The 22,332-nt window shown below is 35.1% G+C and overlaps 1 protein-coding gene across 19 annotated transcripts in view; it reads right to left on the reverse strand.

The window, feature by feature from the left end:
- The window catches only part of PCM1 (pericentriolar material 1), a 100,468-nt gene extending 79,267 nt beyond the window's left edge, over positions 1–21,201 (reverse strand). For 5 of the 19 annotated variants that reach the window (XM_079142702.1, XM_079142718.1, XM_079142716.1 and 2 more), the window contains exons 1-7: positions 20,829–21,200; positions 19,205–19,271; positions 6,344–6,461; positions 4,470–4,715; positions 2,013–2,282; positions 1,181–1,351; positions 880–996 (exon numbers count right to left, since the gene is read on the reverse strand). In XM_079142702.1, the coding sequence (XP_078998828.1) occupies positions 880–996; positions 1,181–1,351; positions 2,013–2,282; positions 4,470–4,715; positions 6,344–6,439 (900 nt within the window). In that variant the 5' untranslated portion in view covers positions 6,440–6,461; positions 19,205–19,271; positions 20,829–21,200. Of the gene's footprint in view, positions 1–879; positions 997–1,180; positions 1,352–2,012; positions 2,283–4,469; positions 4,716–6,343; positions 6,462–7,226; positions 7,385–13,732; positions 13,843–19,204; positions 19,272–20,619 lie in introns of all 19 variants that reach the window. The other 14 variants (XR_013764208.1, XM_079142701.1, XM_079142708.1 and 11 more) reach the window with 11 other exon arrangements.
- Between the last annotated feature and the right edge of the window lie 1,131 nt (positions 21,202–22,332).

The following is a 22,332-nucleotide window of genomic DNA, read 5'->3' on the forward strand; positions in this document are numbered from 1 at the left end:
CCAAGTATACTAGTATTAAAGCACACTAGCATCTATGAGTAGTCTATTCTATAGATCTTTCCTCAAAAGTTCTGTAAATTATTATTTTCCAAAGCATAGTATTTACAAATTTCATTTTTCAGTCAGAAATTATAGTATTGCCAGGAGCTGTGGTGCATGCCTATAATTCTAATAACTTATGAGGCTGAGGCAGGAGGGTCACAAGTTCAAGGAGAGTCTCAGCAACTTATCAAGACCCAGTTTCAAAATAAAAAAAGAAAAAGGCCTGGGGATGTAGCTCAGGGGTAGAGCACCCATAGGATCAGTCCCCAGTACCACACACACACAAAATACAGTATTTTTCTCACTATGAAAAAATAGTAATGCAAATGCTGTCCTGTCCTATTTACTACTCTGTTTTTCACTCATCTGGTTTTGCTATAGTACTAAACTAAGGACTAAGAAATGAAAAATTCCAATACCCTTAAAATGAGTACCCAATGGCATATAACATGGAGACTTTTCCAAAAGAGCATAGGCTTAGTAATCATGAATATCATTAGTGATTACAACAGCCCTTACATCTACAATAAATTTTAACTTTCCCAGTGCCTCCTAAAATTCGTAAAATTATACTTAAACAAAACAGAAAAACAGTGTTTCTGAAAGATAAAGTTCAGAAGTTACTAGATTTTCAAATCAGCCATCAAAAGTATTTTAAAGTAAATTAAAGTTTTAAACTTCCATGTTTAAAACACACATACAACATAAACAATTTGAGGGTTTCTTCCCCTAGAATACACTTTTCATTAAAGAATGCCTATAAAATATCACTGTGAAAAATGGGGGAAAAGTTTAAACCTTCATTTCCAGCACTTTAATTACCAAAAAGCCGCTTACCGTGGTATCTGAAGCCTCAGACTGCACATCTATGTTTAGCGATGTGCTCTCAGCTACAGAACCAGATCCCACAGCTGAATCTATAGTCCGAACATCCTCCTCCTCATTTTCTCTAGCCTGAAATATTTTAGTGGTATAAATCATACAACTATTAAAAAGGGCAATAAAATGTTATAATGGGTGGCACGATATTTTTGAGAATATGTTAGCTCCTCTAGGGTGGCATCAGAATATCATCGGTGTAAGTACATTGATTATACTACAAAAATAACTCAATGTTATAAAAAGATCCAAAACTTACAAGAATTTTTTGGAGAAATTTCATATATGACTTTTCTTGTTCTTTAAGGTGATCTATGAGATGAGTAAGGCGTTCAACATTAGCAGATCTTTCATTTTTCTCCACAAGATCTTCTCGCATGGAACTAGCTTTAGTAATATAGTCACGAATTTGAACAAGTCTGCTTACAATCTGCAGGGGAAATATTAAAAATAAGCATGACACACAACATGTAAAAATGGATATAACCAACTCAACAGCAACAATTTTACAGATTTTTATTTCAAGAGCATAATGATATATCTAGGTTTATCATATGAATTCATACATGCAAAAAGTTGAATCAAATTTGGATTTTTAATCAACATAATTAAAAATCACTATCAATTTAAAAATAAATTTCAAAACTATTTTACCTTAGACTACTTGAAAAATAGTTATAAAACAAACTGAACACCAAACTATTATTTATACAAATTCCATCCTAATGTTTCATCTCTTTTATGCATAAAGTATTATACTTTGAAAAGTACTTTTAAAAATACTACCATTAAAAAAATTCCTAATAAAAATCTATTAATCATATTGCTCCTAATCTCCCTTTACTAAAAATTAGCCACACAGTATTTTGCAAATAAAAGAAATCTTAGTGAACCTAGGTGACATTTTTCTAATCACTTAGGATACAAAATATTCATTCAATATATCTGGTAGATTAATGAAGAAGGTCAGGGTAATACTTTAATTCTACCTAACTAAAATGCCTCTGTGCATAACTAATATAATTCTTTAAATCTTAATGTTTATTCTTTTGAGGTTTGTGAAAACAAGTAAAACAAACTTATTTTATCACCTGGCTGCTCTCCATTGCAGGCTCTCCTCTCCCATCTTCTTCAGAGACTTGACAATTTTGCAAAAGGTCATTACTTAAAGCAGAGGCAAACAATTCTTTACATTGTGTTGATCCAATCACTTCCCTCTTTTGAAGACTTGCAGCCACATCTTTGCTCTTGTTAGTATTAATCTGCATAGGCAAAAAGTTGAAGGGCTTTCGGTTTTCACTAAGCTGCCGTTTGTTGTTAGCTGCAGTGGCTCTACCTTGAGAATCACTTCCAATGCTTCTCTACATATGAAAAAGAAATCAAATCACAAACAGTAATCTTTTAACCACTTCTTAAAAATTCCAATGTTCTTAGTATCACCATCAAATATTGATTCAGGAGACATATCTTTGTAATAAAACATGAAAAAGCTTCAGATTTATAGAATTCTTTTACTAAAATACCAAAATTTAATTAGCACTTCCTAGTTCTCATTTTCATCTGACAATTTGATAAATATGAACGAAATTAGTCTAGGTGACTTACTAGGACTATAGGTCATATTTATAATTCATATTGCTATTTGTTACTTGCTTACAGAATTTTTATAGTCTTTGGACCCAATGAATCAATGTTATTTAATATGAACATCAGCATAAAGATCTGTCTATGTGCAGGATTGTTTGAAAAAAGTATTCAGTTTAGTACCCAATAGATTTAAGTGTTCACTAATAATTATACTTTTCTGTACATCTGGAAACATTTAACTCTTTAAAGCACAATAAAACATTGGTTAAGAGTTTATTATCATTTCTATTGGCTTTCAGATCAATAGAAATTGATATAAACTTTATTTCAGTGATTATAAATCTAAGTCAGTTTTATTTTAACTATAAAACATTTTTACTTACTTAATCATACCCACAAAATTAATTTAACAAAAACATCTACAAATTCCTGTTTTATCCATATTGCAAGATTCAGTTACTACTGCAACAAAACCATTCATAGATATTTTCCTCATTTATTATAAAAACACATTTCTATGAACTGTCTCCTCAATCCATGGGTAAACTAACTTATTTTACCTAACACCTCAATCCTGCTAACTTAACTTATTTTACCCCTTCTTGGCCATGAATTTCATGACTTGGAAAAGAAATACACATCCAATTAAAATTGGGATAATTATATTTTAGGTAATCCAGCACACCCCACACTTAGCCAATAAATATGCTAAAGCTAAACTGGATCGTTCCACTTAATAACAATGTTATTCAGTATCATGCAAAATTTAATTTCATAATGAAACAATTTAAATGAGTTATTAGCATAGTAATAAATTCCAGAAAGATGTGTCTTTGGCAAGTTGAGAAATAAGACTGCTTCCTTATCTCTAGCAACTAGAGAAATATAAATTAAAACTACAATTAAATTTCATCTCATTCCAGTCAAGAATGGTAATTATCAAGAATACAAGTAACAATAAATGTTGGCAAGGATGTAGGGAAAGGGGTACACTCCATACATTGTTGGGAAGACTGCAAATTGGTGTAAACACTCTGGAAACCAGTATGGAGATTCTTCAAAAAACTAGGAATGGAACCACCATATGACCAGCTATCCCACTCCTCAGTAAATACCCACAAAGGATTTTAAATCAGCACACTTCAGTGTTGCAGTCACACCAATATTTACAGCAGCACAAATCACAATAGCTAAGTTATGGAGCCAACCTAGGTGCCCTTCAACAGATGAATACATAAAGAAAATGTGGTATAAAAACACACTGTTATATTAGATATTACTCAGCCTTGAAGATAATTTTATGGCATTTGCCAGTAAATGCATGGAACTGAAGACTAACATGCTAAGTGAAAGGAGCCAGTCCTGAAAAGTCAAAAGAATGTTTCTCTGATATGCAGAAGATAATCCAAAATAAGTGTGTGTGGGGGGGGTGGGGGGTAGAAAAAAAAGAACAGAAGATTAATGGAGTAGATGGGAAAGAAGGGAAGTGAGATGGGACAGAATGGGGAAAGACAAATTAATCTGATGTAACTTTATTATGTACATATACGAATGTATTGTTAATCTCACCATGTTCATCCACAAGACATTAATTAAAAAAAAAAAAACTAAGTAAATGAAAGATCATTATTGAGGAAAGGAAACAGAGGGAGGAGGAAGGGAGGGGAAGAGGAAGTTCTGGGGACTGAATTAGAACAAATTATATTCCATACTTTTAAAACTATGTCAAAATTAATCCTATTGTCATGTATAACTAAAAAGAACCAATTAAAAACAAAGGGAAAAAAAACTGTTCCCTTCCAAAAGATATAGTAGTATCATCATGTATTAAAATTCTTTCCATAGCACAGAAACTTTTTAAAAAGTAAACAGTTTAATCTTTTATTCTTAAGACCAATTACTTAATCAATTTCAAGTATTTCCCTATAGATAAAACTTGATTTTTAAAATAATTCACAAACCTGATCTAAGTCACTGAAGTTTATCCGCTGTTTAAGTTTCTCTAATTCTGCCTGCTCTGGAACAGACATCTGAGTCATATATCTACTATGTGGAAATGTATGTGGAGTCTTTGTTCTTCGCCTTCCAATTCCTGGTGATGACTCCGGAGAAATCTCATTAGTTACCCTTTTATCACTTTCTACACCAAATTTTTTCTTATTCTTTTCTGATGATCTATTTGCCTTCTTCTGTTGGCCACCCCAATCCTTTAAAAAAGTTAAAAGCATACGTTAATCTGGCCTCTATCAAATCAGGAAAATAATTTGGTAAGCTTAAAAACTTTGATAAGTCTTAAGATTAAGGCAGCAAGACAATTTTTGTATAAACATACACTCTTATATTTCAATTAACCCATTCCCTTCCCATTGTATCTATCCTAATTCCATATATATCCTTCAGAAAATAGATTACTTTCCTATTACACATCATTAACAAATATAAATCCCCAAATCTCAACCCTAGAACATTTTGAAAAGCATTTTAAAAAATTCTTTTTACTATTTATAAATTAGTGAAATCAATTACAGACACATTCACTGGCCTCCTTTAAATTGAAGTAAGCATGCACAGTAAAAAGATGACAGATCTGAAATCAACCTGGGCTCTAAAATAATTACTGTTTTCTAAAAGAAGAAATATTCCATTGGGTGATCCTAGGCAATTTATTTAACTTCCCACAGTCTGTTTTCTAAAGCCTAAAATCCTGACCTTTAAAATGGGATTAAAAATGAAATAAATAAACATTTAACATGGTGCTTCACATTTAGTAAGCAATAAATAGAACACTGTTTTTGTAGACAAAGATGTACTACATAATGCCCAATACAGAATGAAAAAATGCTTAATATTTTAACTATAAAATATTTTTATTTACTTAATCACACCTACATAACCTAATTCATTCAACAAAAAACATCTGTAATTCTTACCTTATCTATATTGGAAGACCCTTAGTTACTACTACAATGAAACCATTTCCTCATTTATAATAAAACTTGTTTCCTCTCTATGAACAGTCCCTTCAACCCAATCCACATATAGGTATTCCTGTCAACCTTTTATACTACTTACCCTACTCCATCCCGGCCACAGATAAAGGGAAAAAAATTCACCTGCAATCCAAATTAGGAAAATCTTCTCCTAAAATTTCAATTTGGAACTAAGAGATAACCAATCAGCATAAAATTGCAGCCATAACTTAAAACTTTAAAATGATAGGGCAGTCACACTATAACTACATGGACCAGAGAAACACAGAAAGCTAGTCTGTACAGAGAAAACCATGTCAAGAAGTACTTGGAAGCTGGGCATGGTGGCAGATGCCTACAATCCCAGCAACTCAGGAGGCTGAGGCAGGAGGATTTCAAGATTGAGGTCAGCCTCAGCAATTGAGCAAGACTCTGTCTCAAAATAAAAAGTAAAAAATAGGGCTGGGGATGTGGCTCAGTAATTAACCACCCCTGGGGTCAATCCCTGGTACCAAAAATGGAAAAAAGAAAGAAGTACTTAGAAGCAGAGTTGCAATAATGAAAAAATGGATTTTTGATGACTTTCCAGTTCCTTTTTTCCAGTCCTTTCCTAAAATACAACTATATTCCTTTACATGGTTTCCATAAGACACCTTTATATCCTTATATCGAATCTCCTTTTTAGTTTAAGCTACGTCAAATTGATTTGTTAGCTATAACCAAAGGAACTGCAATAAGTAGTCCAGGGTACCTTAATATATTAGCCAGCAATGTTTACAAAGTTCAGTGAGTTAGATTTCATCAGGGGAAAGCTGCATTTTAACATTAGAAGTCAACAACACACCATCAATAGTAAGATATCATACCATATTGTTGAGTCGGTCATCAACACTCTCATTGCTCCAGTTTGGTAAATCCTGATCATTCATGCCTTCTTCAAAAGGACCTCCTCCTGTGGCCATACTGGCTTTAACAATTAATATCCTGCAACACAAATAAAAACTAAGCATTTTAACACATGAAAACAAGCTTCAATTTTTAAATTATTCTATGAAACTTAGCAATATAAAGGAAATTCTGAAACATTAATTTTATGAAAATAAAAAGAAACACTGTCAACCACATGTTACAGACAAAACTCACTTAACTGCTATCAGCATATTATGTTATCTCTAAGTAGCTGGAGTGATGGAGAAGGGAAAGAAACCCTCTGTATATCCATTATGTGCACTGCATACTTTAAGATTATTTTAGTTTATTCAACACAGTACTGAACGGTAAAGAAAATAAGCAGGAAAGAAGTTATTAACAGAACCAGAATGCCTCTTAAGAAACAACATGATTCTGCACTGATAGTAAACTTGGAATAAAAGTGATACCACAAGAACATGAGCATTAGTTTTATTCCAAAGATCCAAAAAGGTTAGATCTGCATGAAACAAGGAGAAAGAAGATACATCAGAATGGTAAGATGACAAGAAGGCAGGGAGAGAGCAGATCAAGGTAGGGTGAAGGGCCAATAAAATTAAGGAGTGCAGTGGCTAAAAAACGTGTTAAGAACAGTAATGGTTACTGCCCTATTTTAAATGTTTTTATTAAAAATATTTTAATAGTGAAGCTTTCTGCTTACTGTATTGCTGTTACCTCATAGCTTCCCCTAATTTGCTGAAGTCTACCAAACTCACAAATTCCCCCCAGGGTGATTTTGCTTGGGCGCGTGAAAATAAAGAAAAGTACTAAATGTTATACCTGGGTCAAAGAGATGAGAAACACAAGTAGCAATGGTGGAAGCAGAGGTTCAGAAGCAGAAATGGTCATGAGAAAAGATTTCTAGATGATCTAAAGGAAGACTATAGATTTCCAATAGCCGTGGAATTATGTAGAAGGAGAGGTTGAAATAATTTTATCTAAAATTCAAGGGACAGGGAAAGTCATTAGACTACAAACAAAATGATAATATAGATAATTTTACTAGTCGTTCTGCTAAAAGGGCAAAAAAGAATACAAATCCAAACTGCTTCAATTCTAAGATCTATTTGCTGCAGTATAAAATCAAAAAGATCATCATCTATGACAAAACAGGATCTATCCCATGGATGTTTTAATACTGGAATAAGCATTAGAATACGTATTACATTAACAGATTATATAACAAGTTAAATTTTATCTTCTCAAAATAAGTGATGTGATAAAATTCAACACAATATTTGAAAATCTTAAAAACCACAAATACAGAGACTTCCTCAAGCTATATTTAAAACTGTATTCTTTGAAATGAGCATACATTAATAACTCTCCAAAGAGTTGAAAAGAAGTACATTTTAAACCAATAGTCAACATAATACATAAAATAAGACATGAAGTACAATCCTATTAAAGATCAAATAAGAATGCCACATTCAATTTACTTAGCATCAATTCAAAAGTTCTATCAAGCAAAAAATATGATACAAATATTAATATTTAAAAAGGTAGTACTGTTAAGAACATGTATTAAAAAAATGTTTAGAATTTCAAAATATCACCATAGTCACTCAAAATATGTAATGGGAACTAGGCGTTGTGGCATATGCCTGTAATCCCAGACACTTGGGAGGCTAAGGCAAGAGAATTCCAAGTTTGAGGCAACTTGGACAATGTAGCAAGACCCTGTCTCAAAATAAAATTTTAAAAAGTTTGAAGATGTAGCTCAGTGGTCCAGCACTTGCCTAGTATCTCTGCAAAGCCCTGGTCCCCAGTACCACGAAAAAATATACATATATACAGGTATATAAGTGGGGAAAATGATGCTACTTATAACAGTAACAAAGACAAATTATCTAAGAATATAATTTTCCTCTTGTAAAGAAACACCATTAAGTGCTATAAAACAATATAATGGAAAATTTAACAGAAAGTCCAAATATTGCAATCATATCATTTTTCTAAATGCATAGGTCAATATAATTCAAATAAAAATCCCACTGGAATTCCTCTTGGAACTTGACAAAATGATTCTAAAATTTGGAAAAATAAATAAGCCAGAACAAATATTGGTATATGAAAACTAAAGTAGAAGTCTGGAGGGTACAAAATTAATCCAAGATATTCAACTATGATGAGTATCTATATATAAATTAATACCAGCCCAAGAAAGAAAACACTCAGCACCACACTAAATATTTTAGGTCCATTATAGTACTTTATCCTCACAATTCTACAGCACAAAATTACTCAGTTGTTGGGAAATTGTGCTAACAATTTTCAAGACTTATTTAGAACCTTGGTAATCTTTCTTAACTAGAATACTTAATGTCAAACACAGAAACACAACTTGAGTCACTATTTTCTCATTTCTCCCATGGTACCATTCCACACAGAAGTTAATTTCACAGTAAAAAATAATTGTCTTACTGCAGTAAAGCTTAATCCTCTTCAGGTTAAGACGGGCTTTCTTAAAACACAAATTTGTTCATTTCAAAGTATAGTAAGTAGATTAAAAATAATAAGATAAAAATTCATATAATAAAAAGACAAACAAGAAAATAGAATAGATTAAAACATACAGACTTTACTAAACTTAGAACACATGTTAGCCAAACATGATGGCACACTTCTGATAATCCCAGAAACTCTGGAGGCTAAGGCAAGAGGATCACTAGTTCAAAGCCAGCCTAAGCAACTTAATGAGACCCTGTCTCAAAATTAAAAAAATAAAAAGTGCTGGGGATGTGGCTCAGTAGTTAAACACCCCTGGGTTCAATTCCCAGTACCAAACAAAACATACAAACATTCAAAGAAAAAAAATTCAACAGACTTTACTCACAAAAAGTGAATCCTGCCAAGCACTATGGCTTAAGTCTGTAATCTTAAATACTTAGGAGGCCAAGTCAAGAGGATCACAAATTCAAGGCCAGCCCTGGCAACTTACTGATACCCTGTCTCAAAAAATAAAAAGGGGTAGGGATATAGCTCAGTGGTAGTGTCCCTAGGTTCAATCCCAGCACCACTACAATAAGAACAACAAAAAAGTTAATCCTAAGCATTCTGAGAATAAATAAATGATAAACTGGGGGAAAAGGCTCAAAGAAATATGAAGTATATAGTTAATACCTTTAGCACAGAATAATTAAGGATACTACCAAAAAAATTAGTAAGCATAAAATAATAAAAATATTTAAAAAGTACAGTTCCAAATTAAAATAAAAGCCTATTAAACTTGTTAAATTTCATATAAATTACATACTACCTAATCCTAATGATAGTAAAGGGAAAATGGAACACTCAGAGACTATGGTGAGAACATAAACTGATAACAATCTTTCTGAAAAGCACTTTGGCAACACTGTATCAAGAACTAAAACAGTTCTGACCTAATAATTCTAAATCTCCATATCTAACCTAAGAAAACAACCTTAAATATGAAGGGAGGATTACAAATAAGTTATAATGGAGTAATTGTGCTAAATTTAAGAATTTACTAAATGTCAAATGACAGGATGTATGTTATTAGGCAAACTATCCTATATTCGCAGGCAGACTACTAAGCCCCCTTTAAAATATATAATGAAGGCTGAACAATTATTGGTTACAGGATAGAAATGGGATGATCTTTTCCCTGTTTTTTCTGGTTTATTTATATTTAAGCATTGTTATGGTATGGATGTGGTGTTCCCCAAAAGCTCACATGTAAGACAATGCAGGAAGTTTCAGAGGAGAAATAATTAGGTTGTAAGAGTCTTAACCCAGTGAATTAATCTCTGATGGGATTAAATGAAATGGTAGGGTATGACTGGAGGAGAATGGAACTGGGGCATGACTTTGGGGTATATATTTTGTGGAGTGGAGTCTCTCTCTTTCTGCTTCCTGATGATTCGAGCTGCTTCCCTCTGCCATGCTCTTCCTCCGTGATGTTCTTCCTCACCTAGAGTCCCGAGGAATGGAGTTGGCCTTCTATGGACTAAGACCTCTGAAACTGTGAGCCTTCAAATAAACCTTTCCTCCTCATAATTGTGCTAGTCAGATTGTTGAGTACAGCAGCGAAAAATCTGACTAAAACAAGCATCATTTGTATTATTTTTACCCTGGAAGTATATTTAGGACCTTTTAAATAATTAATACCCTAAGAGAGTTATGTCCAGTGAATTAAAACAACTCACTTAAACAAAATGTTCTGCAACTACTGTTTTCTATAAGTGCTGACATTAATTTGTAATATTAAAGGAGTTCCAAAAATACAAATGCAACAGAGGTGTTATCATATTTTTTAAAAAGTACTAAAAAACAGCTGGTGGCAGAGTTCTCCCCTAGCATGTATGTGTCCTGAGTCCAACAAAAAAGAAAGTACTAAAAGCAAATTGTTTTTAAATGCAAATTAAACAGCTAGGTATATAGTAGAGTGTTAAAGTACCCTATCTAGCATGAAGAAGCCCTGGGTTCAATCCCTAGCACTGCACAAAAAAAGTTAGAAGGTTAAATTAGGATATTTGAGTAAAAATGCTTACATGTTAGCTTTTTCTTCAAATAAGAATATGCTGTTCTTTTTTCTTCTTCTTATTTTGTATGTGGGGTCCTGGAGATTGAAACCAGGGCCTCTTGCATACTAGGCAAGCACTTTATCTCTGAGCTACATCTCTGACCCCTATGTTTAACTTTCTATCAATAAAACAATAAAGTAACCTCACTTTAACATAAATTATATAAACAATATATTTGGAGGTCTTACATTCTATTTTTGTATTACAATAAATTTATTGTAATACAAATGTATTAATGTATTAATAAAATGTATTAATAAAATGTAATTTCCCCTAGCCAGCTGTGGTGGCCCGCACCTGTAATCCCAGCAACTCAGAGGCTGAGGCAGGAAAAATATCTCAAACTTGAGATCAGCCTCAGCAAGTCAGTGAGGCCCTAAGCAACTCAGCAAGACTCTCTGTCAAAACAAAAAATATAAAAAGGGCTGGGATGTGACTCAGTGGTTAATCACCCCTGGGTTCAATCCCTGGTACCAAACAAACAAACAAACAAACAAACAAAAAAACCACCTAAAATGAAAAACTTGTTCTAAAGGTGAATTTACACATCAATGACTGAATAGTATTAAGTAAGTTTCTAGAGCAGTTTAAAAATTGTACATTATAATTACTTGGGGGAAAAAACCCCAAAATTTTAAAAAATCTTTTTTGAAAGACTATTTACTAAAGTCTTATCTACTGTTAGTAAAATAATTTTGTCCACTGTTATACTGCAATTGTCATACAATATAGAATATTTAATAATAATGATACCAAATGTGATTTAAAGTCTCATTATAGAAGTAAAATTACTAATATAAAGAAATAATTACATTTGGACCAATTCTCAAAACATGAACATTCAGCAGATTTCTCAAAGATAGTAAATATCTCCCCCGACACCAGGCAGAAAATATTAGCAAATCAAAGACACCATTAAAAATATGGGATCTCTGGCTAGGGTTAAGGCTCAGTGGTAGAGTACTTGCCTAGCATGTGTGAGGCATTGGGTCTGATCCTCAGCACCACACAGAAATAAATAAAAGTATTGTGTCCATCTATAACTAAAACAAAAATTAAAAAATAAAAATGGGATCTCTGCCCTCTAAATTTAGAGTAACAAAAAGAATTCCCATAATCAAAAGACTAGGAATGTAAAGAGAAATGTAGGAAAAAAACCAAGTCACCTGAGCACGGTGACTCAAGCCTGTAATCTCAGCAACCTGGGAAGCTGAGGCAGGAGGATCCAGAGTTCAACTTAGCCCAACCATGTCTACAAATACAAAATAAAACAGAATGAATCAAACAACATTGCTCTATGTAAATTTATGATTACACAAATGGTATGCCTTTACGCCATGTACAAACAGAGAAACAACATGTATCCCATTTGTTTACAATAAAAAAAAATAAAAAATAAAATAAAAAAAAAAAAAAACTCTGCAAGTCCACGTGTAAGAAGCAAAAAGACTCACCAACCAGCCAACAAAGGAAGCAGTAGTTTGTAAATTATGGAAACCTCCAAACTAAGAAAAATCATGGGCTTACTGAGTATAATCTACTGTAGAGTCATCTATAAATATAAAAGGTCAAGGTGAAATAAGAGGGAATTTGTAATAGAGAACTGAAAAATAAAATCTTTAATGTGCCCATAAAGAAATGACTGCACTCCATCAGATGTTTTTGTTCTGGCTTGATTTGTAGGAGAGGGTTGTTTTCAGTTTTGTTTTGTATCAGAGAGCACGGGTTCTGGAGGTGGAAGCAAGAGTTCTGGAATCACAGTCAGTCTATTTCTTAATTTCACGTGGTCTGTGAGATCCCATTTTGTTAAATGTATTTTTCCCCTCTTTATATATTTTTATTTATTTTTATTTTTACAGACTGAATTTTGATTCATTGTACACGAATGGGGTACAGCTTTTCATTTCTGCGGTTGTGCACGATGTCGATTCACACCATTTGTGTAATTATACACATACGTGGTGTTAAATGTATTTTTAAAAACAATACAAAAGAAAAAAAGCTCTGGAGTCATTTAGTTAAACCACTTACTCCTTTTATAGCTATGGAAAAATAAAAGTTAAGTAGCCTATGTGTAAAAAAAAAAAAAAAAAAAAAGGACCGCGGATGTAGCTCAGTGGTAGGGTGACCCTGGGTTCAATCCCCAGAAAGGTGGCTCAGAGGAGAAGGACCAATTTAAGCACGATTTCTGTGGTAGAATCAATACAGCTTGGTGACTATCACAATTGGGAGATGAGGAATTATTTCAAGGCTGAACCTTAGGTCTACATTTCGAGCTTAAGCAACTAGGTATATGATAATACTGTCGGTGAGTAGAAAAGGAACGAAGTTTTAATTGTTGAGAGAAAAGAATGATGAGTTCAATTTTAGAAATATTAGGTTTTAAGTACTTAAGGTATGCCCAATTAAATTCATCTAGTGAGCAAATACAGATTTCTCACAAGAAAAATCTCAGCTACAGATAGATCTGTAAGTCATCCAGTCATAAAAGTACACTGGGGCTGGGGAGATAGCTCAGTCGGTAGAGTGCTTGCCTTGCAAGCACAAGGCCCTGGGTTCGATCCCCAGCACCCAAAAAAAAAAAAAAAAAAAAAAAAAAAGTACTCTGAAAGTAAGCCACAGGGCTCAGGGAGGAGATAGAGAGAAGAGGAAAAGGACAGCAAGAAGGCACAAAGAGATTAGGAGAGAAAACAGGAGAGGGTGTCAAGGACAAGTGTGTCATGAGAAACCAAATGTTACCTTGTCAAATAAGAAAAACACTGAGAAGTGTTCACCTGGATTTAGCAACAAGGTTACTGCTGACCTTGGTAAGAGCAACTTCAGCAAAGCAGTGTGGGTCAATTCCATAACTGGAATGCATTATTGAGAGAAAAGAAGAAAATAAAGGAAGTCACTAGACAATAGTTTTAAGGAATCAATCCATGAAGAGAAACAAGCAGAAACGGTCAGGAAGACTAAAATGGAACTATTCTGAGCATGCTTAAAATTTGTCAGGAAAGTGCCTAGAGAGAGTGATATTAAAGAAGCAGCAGAGAAAGAAGATAGGGTGTTGGTCTCTGAGAAAACAGGAGCAACAGGGATCCAAGGTAAAAAGAAGAATGATTAGGTTTTTATTTTTTTTTATTTGTTCTTTTTAGATATACATGACAGTAGTGTGTGTTTTGACATATTATACATACATGGAATATAACATTCTAAGTAGGATCCCATTCTGTGGTTGATCATCAGAGGAATACCTCTTTCACTGAAAGAAAGGATGTAACTGGAGGCTGGTTACAAACTGGAGGCAAATTTGGTAGTAGGAAACTGAGGGAAATCACAAGTGCTGTGAAGTAGGAAAGACTGTATATTAAAGGCTAAAGGGTAAGATGCAGTGGCTGAGAGATCTGAAAAGAGTGGAGAACAGAAAGACTAAAGGCAGAAAGCAGAGACCATTCACTGACTCATTAACATGCATTACATTTTTTTCCCCAAAAAATGCTTATTGGTCTTGTTATTCCATTAAATTCATCCAAAGTTGGGATCTTGCCAGACAGGTTTAATACACAACGAGATGAGAAAGGTGAAGCTACTGGAGGAAAAAAAAAAAAAAAAAAAAAATGGCAAGGGTAATGGGTGAAAGAATGAGCATCTGAATAAAATTCTTTTACATTAAATAAGCTTTCTTATTCATTCTATATTAAAGGAGGTTGAAACAATTATTTACAAGTTTCACTTAGCTATTTTTGACAGTCCTACTGGGCTTCCTTCTCTTGCTAATGAAGATATAAATGAAAATACACTATACCAATTTTAATCTATTTGCCATGATTTTTTTTTTAAAAGAAAATCCTACCATAAAATTCTTACTAGAGAGAAGCATATCAAGTAGAATATCATAGTTTTGCTACCATGAAGATATCTACCATGAAATAAGAACACAAAGTAAGGAGCTGGGCATGGAGGCACACACTTATAATTACAACTACTTCAGAAGCCCTAGGCAGGAGGATCCAAAGTTCAAGATCAGTCTCAGCAATTTAGTGAGGTACTAACCCACTTAGCAAGACACTGTCTCAATATAAAAAATAAAAAGGGCTGGGAATGTGGTTCAGTGGTAAAGCGCCTTAATCCCCAGTACCTAAATAAATCAATCAATAAATAGAATACAAGTTAAAAATTTTTCCCTAGATTTTTATATTATTTTAATGACATTAAATTATTCATAAACAGCTCTGAAAATACTTCTCAACTGATGGCATAAAATCAAGATTTTAGAGGTTCTCAGTATCCAAAAAAATGTAGAAAGGACAGTTTTTTCTCTTAATATTAGTCACAAAATAACAAATTCTGGAATTTTATATATCTATGCATTTGCTAAAGGTTGGACTATTTGGGGTGTTTCCTCTACTAATTATAAAAAAGAAACAGCCAGTACACTGTTTTGAAAGCTTTAATATAGTCTACAACTAAGCACTTTTAATGAAAATTGAGAAAAAAATGTAAAATTATTTGGTATTATGTGCTGTTTAACCAAATTTTCATTTGAAGAATTTCTTTAATTCTCTGTAATTCCATTGCTTTTTTTTATTTATTGGTACCAGTTAGTTATACAGGACGGTAGAATCCATTTTGATGTAATGATACAAGTATGGAATATATTTTATTGTAATTAGGTCCCCATTCTTGTGGATGTACATGATAGTGGGATTCCCTATAATGTTTTCATATATGTACACAGGAAAATTATGTCAGATCCATTCCACTGTCTTTCCTTTTCCTATTCCCCTCCTTTCCCTCCATTCTTCATTGTCTAATATTGTATGTTAGCTTCCTTCCACATTATCAGAGGGATTGTTCAACCTTTCAGGGACTGGCTTATTTCACAGTCTCCAGATCCATTCATTTACAGGTCCATTGCCCTTTAAATTTGAGACTTCAATTTTTCAATAACTTCTATGACTTAAGATATCTCTACAATTACCCTCTTCAAATTAAAAAACAAAACAAAACAACAACAACAACAACAAAAACCCCTAACATTCTGAAGATACTGGAAAGAGGTGGATAAATTTAAACAATATATAATGCTTAATAAGAATCAACCAAAATTTGACTTTACTATGTGCTAAGCTTTGTAATAGGTCTGAAGGTACAGTTATCTATGGTATACATTTATTTTTTTTATTTTTTATTTTTAAATTTTTAGTTGTAGGTGCACACAAAACCTTTACTTTACTTATTCATTTTTTATGTGGTGCTGAGGATTGAACCCAGTGCCTCACGTGTACAAGTAAGCTCTCTACCACTGAGCCATGATCCCAGTCCATACATTTATTATTTTTAATGAAAAAAAGTTTAACTGATAACATAAAAACAAAAAAGTTGTACATTTTAATAGGGAGCCATGTGATGTTTTGATACATGTATACGATGCATAGTATTTAAATCAGGTTAAATATATCTTTTCAAGCATTATCAATGCTTTATGGCATACATTTTTTATAGTTTTTATATAGAACATTTTATGCCAACAAAATTTGTTTAATATATTCTTGCCTTCTGCAAAAGCAACTGTGAACCTTGAGGCCAACCAATCTCCCAATATAAAAAATTCTAATTGTTAAGACTTCTTCCTCCCTCCCTTCTTCTATTAGTTCTTTATCATGAATTACATATCCTCCCCAAACAAAAATCACTAAGCCCTGGTACTGCATCAACCTCAAATTCCTATTTTCAATGCTATTCCATCCCATACTCACTGATAACAACTCTATCATCCCCTTCCATTGGACCATAACAAACTCCCTATACACCCTCCACCTATTCCCAAACATTTCTCCTGCTTCTTTGGCTTCAGTCAAATCCCCAAAGTCCCTAAAAGCACCATTTCTTAGGAATCATTTCTGAAAGAACATGTTACTTGCTGGGTATAGTGGGGCATGCCTATAATCAGAGTGAGCTTGAAGACTAAGGCAAGGGGATTGCAAGTTTGAGGTCAGCCTCAGTAACTTAGTGAGACCCTGTCTCTAAATAAAAAATAAAAAAGATTGGGGGTGCAGTTCAGGGGTAAAGTTTGATCCCAGTAACAAAATAAATAAAGACACTATTTTTCCGACTCTCCTAGATTAATGGGAAAAAGATAATTACTGCTTGTAGACCATTCTAATTTAATGCTTTACTTTTCCTTTTGAAAAATTAATCATCAAAAATACCACTCCTCCTATCTTGGGCAACATTTCCTATTATCCTACCCAAGACACTTTTCTTTTATTCTTTTTTTTTTTTTTTTTTTTTTTTTATTGTAAACAAATGGGATACATCTTGTTTCTGCTTGTACATGAAGTAGAGGCATACCATTTGTGTAATCATACATTCACCTAGAGTAATAGTTTTTGACTCTGTTATTTTTTTCCTTCCCCCCACCCCTCTTTTCCCTCTATACAGTCCCTCCTTCCTCCATTCTTGCCCCCCTCCCACCCAATACTTTTCTTAATAACAATTGGCTCCTAGTTTCACTCTCTTCTTCATTTTCTGCAATATTTTTTTCTTTTCTAGATTCTGGCCTCAATATCAATGTCCATCTCACCTGCTCTATTCCAATACCTTTTTCACCCTGAATTGGTAATTTATTCAGAGGAATTCTGATATCCCTTTCTGTTCATAAATTCTCAAATTCTACTTCTCTTACTGCCTCATTTCTGCTAAACTTGCTCTTGGCCCTCCTGAATGCTTTCTAGTTCCTTGATCTTTTTCTCTCTCTCAATATATTAATCTCATTTCCTTATGCAAACCCAAATGAAAGTAAATGCATTCTAAAAATGTCTTGCTAACATCATGAACTTTCTCTTCTGTTTGCCCATTCTGACAACTCTAGGTAAGCCCACTACCTGCTTTTTTGCTTCTACTCTCATACTCTCAAATAGTGGAGAAAAAAATAATAAAATGACATTAGTTGTGCCCACTATTAAGGGATACTATATTCTATACACATACACTTTACTATGAGGTAAAGCACCTTGACTGTTTTGCTCACTGCCTTATCACCAGTACTTTAAGAACATTACCTAGTACACCATAGCATTCAACTAGATTTATAAAATAAATGTATTACTATGTATCTCCTGTTGAGCTTCCTACTAAATTCACTAGTGTAATTATTCTAAACCCTTTGCTTTTTTCAAGTCTCAAATCCATTTGCTCCAAAAGGCCAAATTCCCTATTAAGAAAACTGAAGCCTTCCAATGTGAGTTAAAACGTATTATTTTTGTCTCATCTATCTTCCCTAATGTGCTAAAATAAAAATTAATTTTATAATCAATATTATAATTCTTTTATTTCACTAAATGCCTATTATACAGCAAGCATCTACTACTGTTAAAATCCGTGACACACTCACATTTGCCAAATTCCATTTTTCTTGTCCTATTCTATTATAGTCTTCCAGAAAAAGAGCAAAAGTAAAACAAACAAATAAAAAAGTCACACTGAGAGTTATAATTAAGATATGAATCAACTACCAATTTGTATTTTCACATAGCAGTCTCATTTCAGGTCCTCACAGGGAAGCTGAAAATGTGTTGCTTTCATGAAAAGCAAGAAAATAGTAAACAAGTTTTAAAAATAGGCTTTCTTAAATTTTAACAGAATTAAATTTAGATTCTGAGATATTTTTAAAGACCACTTATTTCTAAAATGCTTACAATATGATTTCTTCTGATCTTCATCTTTAGTCATTTAATTTCTAAAGTGCCCTTAACTTTTCCTTAGTGAACTTACATTCCCTGGTACAGACTTAACATGTTTCAATGCACTAGGCACAAAAATTCATGTTAAAAGTATTATAAACAACTAAAAGAACTTCAATCATAGATACAAACTTAAACAGTAAAAAGTCTTATGAATAAAACTGATTAGCAGAACTGTTAATTGAGATTAAATGGATTTTGAAAGAGGTCATCCAAATAGTTGTCATATGACAAATTCAAACTCAAATAGGCTGAGGAAATTCTGTGAAGACAAGTTTGAAAAGATAGTGCACAAACCATTCTGTTTACTAATTATTAGGAACAGCATGGCTCTATTCTAACAAGGATATGAAGGCCAACCAAAATAGCATGGAAACAAGGCAACAGACCCAGAATGTTTGTACAGCCCTCAATATTAGTCTCCATCATAAAGTGTTTAACTATAATACAAAGAAAAATAATAAATATAATGATGTCAAATTACCTGTTTAGAAATAAGTTTTGCAGCTCAGAAACAGCTCCTTTCCTGCTTCACACTTTGAAGTTGTTGTCTGTATATGATAAAAAAAAAAAAAAAAAAAAAATCAGTACATTTTTAACACTGTGAAGTACAGAATAATAAATATTATACTTATGGTCTAAAATATGTTTAGTAAATCAACAAAGAGGAAAAACATAACATCAGTATTTTAAGCTTAAATTAACGTTTCTGGAAAACAATGCATTTAAATGTTTAAATCCCGCAAACCTCTAACATCCTACCAAACTGCAAAACGATATCTTAACATCTACTTGGTAATAGTAATGAAAACAGTTAACCCCAATTATGATTGAAAAATCCATGAGAAAGCTGATTCTGACTGACCAAATCATTAACTTTCTGTCAAACTATTCAAGAACTTTGGCCATCTGATTATGAAAAATGCATTTATTTAAGGGCTAGCTCCTTCATAACAAAATAACCCTGTCTCTACATAAACACGAAGTGTACCTTCAGTTTAAAAATTCAGTATTATAAGGGCATCCAGTTGCCCTCACCAGGAAGGTGATAGGGGTAGAAAGGAGCAGGTGCAACACCCACTCGGGTAACCAGAGAAGACCAGAAGGCGGGGACTGGAAAGCGGTTAAGGGGCGGAGGTGAAGTGGGCGCCCAGAAAGCCCGCTTTCCAGAGCCAAAACAAGATCCCCGGTATTTCACACGACACAGACCTCAAACCGTCCAGGAAAGGGGGGGGAAAAAAATCCTGACAAGGTGAGCGGCAGAGGACTGGGCCGCGGGATGAAAAGAGAGCTCTACCAGGCCCCCGCAATGGGGCCAAATACCTAATCCCCAAACGCCACTTTCTGCAGAGTAAGCTAGGTTTCCCAAATCCCACTCGCCATTTCATTTCCCCAAATTCTTGGCCCTAACTAGATCTGCAGAGGGGATGGAGAACAGGGGCAATGGGAGGGGTGTGAGGGAGAGAGAGCTATTAAATCAGCATTCCCTTCGCCAAGTTAAAAAACCACTTCTGGTCCAAACTCAGGGATGACGACCCTGGCCCTGTTGCTTTAAGAATACCAGAGAGCAGAAATCCTGCTGCTCACAGCCCAATCCAACCCTCTAAGAGTCACAGTGCTCCTCGCCTGCCCTTCTCCACCCAGGATTCTGGACGTCCACAGCCCCACAGGATGGAATTCGGGGGGTGGGGTAGGTGGAAGCGCGATCAAAGGGCCTCTGGCCACCAAGGCCTTTCTTTGAGGGCTCGACTCTGGCACTCAAACGACAGCCCTCGCTCTTCTTCCTCCGCCCGTACGGGGCATTCCTGAGGCAACCCCAAAACAGGGCGACATCCTCCCCGAGTACACGAAAAGAGAGTCGGGGAGTCTGCAGTCATCAACGTGTTCCTAGATGCTCACCCCTGAGATTGCGTCGGTCGGTCCCGGGGGAGGGGCGGACTGTCTGCCTGTCTAGGGGACGAGGAGGCAGCAAAAAGTCCCAGGAGATACAGAAGAGGCGTGGGCCCCAGGATAGGCCCAACGGGGTCAAGCGTCCCAGAGCCGTTGCTCTCCCGCCCCTGTGGCGCGCTGTCCTCGGTTGCCAGGGACCAGGAACGCGCAGGCTTTACCTGTAAACGAAGCAGCCGCTCCTGCTAAGGGCGAAGTAGCGGTCAGCCCCTACGACCCGCCACTGGCAGCGTTCCTCCCTTAGAGACCGCAGTAGGGAGGTCCACAAGTTCCCTGACTGCCTAGAGCCCAATGGCCGCCTTTCTACCTTAGGTACACGGCGCCAACCGCCGCAGCCACCGCCATCTTAGGACCTCATTGTGGTGGGAGAAGAGGGGCGGGGGGACTGCAGAGGGGGCAACGCGCGGCGAGACATGCGCCGTCTCCTCGGAAACGGCTGCGCGGGGGCGAGAACTCGCCGGGGCGGGAGCCGCAATGCGATCCCTGTAAGCGCTAGACTCGAGTCACGTGACCCTCCAGCGTCTAGGCTGTCCTCTGGCCTTTTAGCCACGAACCGATTACACAAACGAAGAACCAGAGACTACCTATCCCAGAATGCATACTCGGTCCCGGGTTATAAATGCCCTTCCGCTCTAGGGTCAGAGACTACAAATCCCAGCAGTCTGTGCACTTCCTGGATTGGAGGCCTGTGCGGAAGTGGATTGACCCCTTCGGCCGCTGGAGATAGAGCGGGTGCTGTGGCTGCCTTTCTGTGGTGGTGTCTACTCCAGATTGTGCCGGAAGGAGGAGGAAAGCCTGAGGTCAAACCTTTAAGTCTTTCCCACCCACAGCTTGGTCGCGAAGGGAAACAAAATGACCCTTACGATCCCGTCTGACCCCCTAATTTTAACGTGAGGAGGTAAATCTCGGAATTATTTTGCCACGCCTCATAGATACCTAGTCGCTGGAAGAATCATAAATATTGTCAATAATTAATACCATTTTAGGATCACTTCTTACTTTTTCTTGAGAAGAAACGGATGAAGTTCTTTAGTTAGAACTTAATCTCTGGAAACTTTCTCAGAACCTGTGGCCTTTGAATTCCTTTTATTTTTACTCTGCTGTTAACAACTCTATTAACAAATTGACAGGTAATCTCTTTAAACAACTGTCAATTTTAGTTGAATGCAAAGGCATTCTATTTTTAGCACAGTTTATATTATGGGATAACTTTTTTTAATCAAAATGAGAGTAAGAATGGGTTTCTGGTTCCAACAATAAATTGTTCTCAGTGGCCTACAGAAATTGTTTACAAAACTATTTAGTAGAACTACATCTCAGAACACAATTCAAATAAATAAAGGTCTTCCAGGACACTGATTTGTTACTGCATCCACGTTCAGTCATCAGGGCCATAATGATCACTGATACTATCATTTATCATACTTTAAAAACATTTTTTGTTTGTTTCTGGTATTGCTAACTACAGAGGTTAAAAAAAAAAAGTGGTCCTTGAGTAGCTCATATTTTATGGAGGGGTGGGGAAATAATGGAGTGCAAAATAAGTAAATTTTGTGTTGTAAGGAAAAGTGCTATGAGAGCTCAGGGCAGAAAGTAACCAATCGACTAGGTGTTTATTGCAGTCTAGAATGCTGTATCCTACTTCCATCACTCTGAGATTTTGGG

This window comes from Sciurus vulgaris, assembly GCF_902686455.1.
Source record: "Sciurus vulgaris genome assembly, chromosome: 5".
NCBI classification, from domain to species: Eukaryota; Metazoa; Chordata; class Mammalia; order Rodentia; family Sciuridae; genus Sciurus; species Sciurus vulgaris.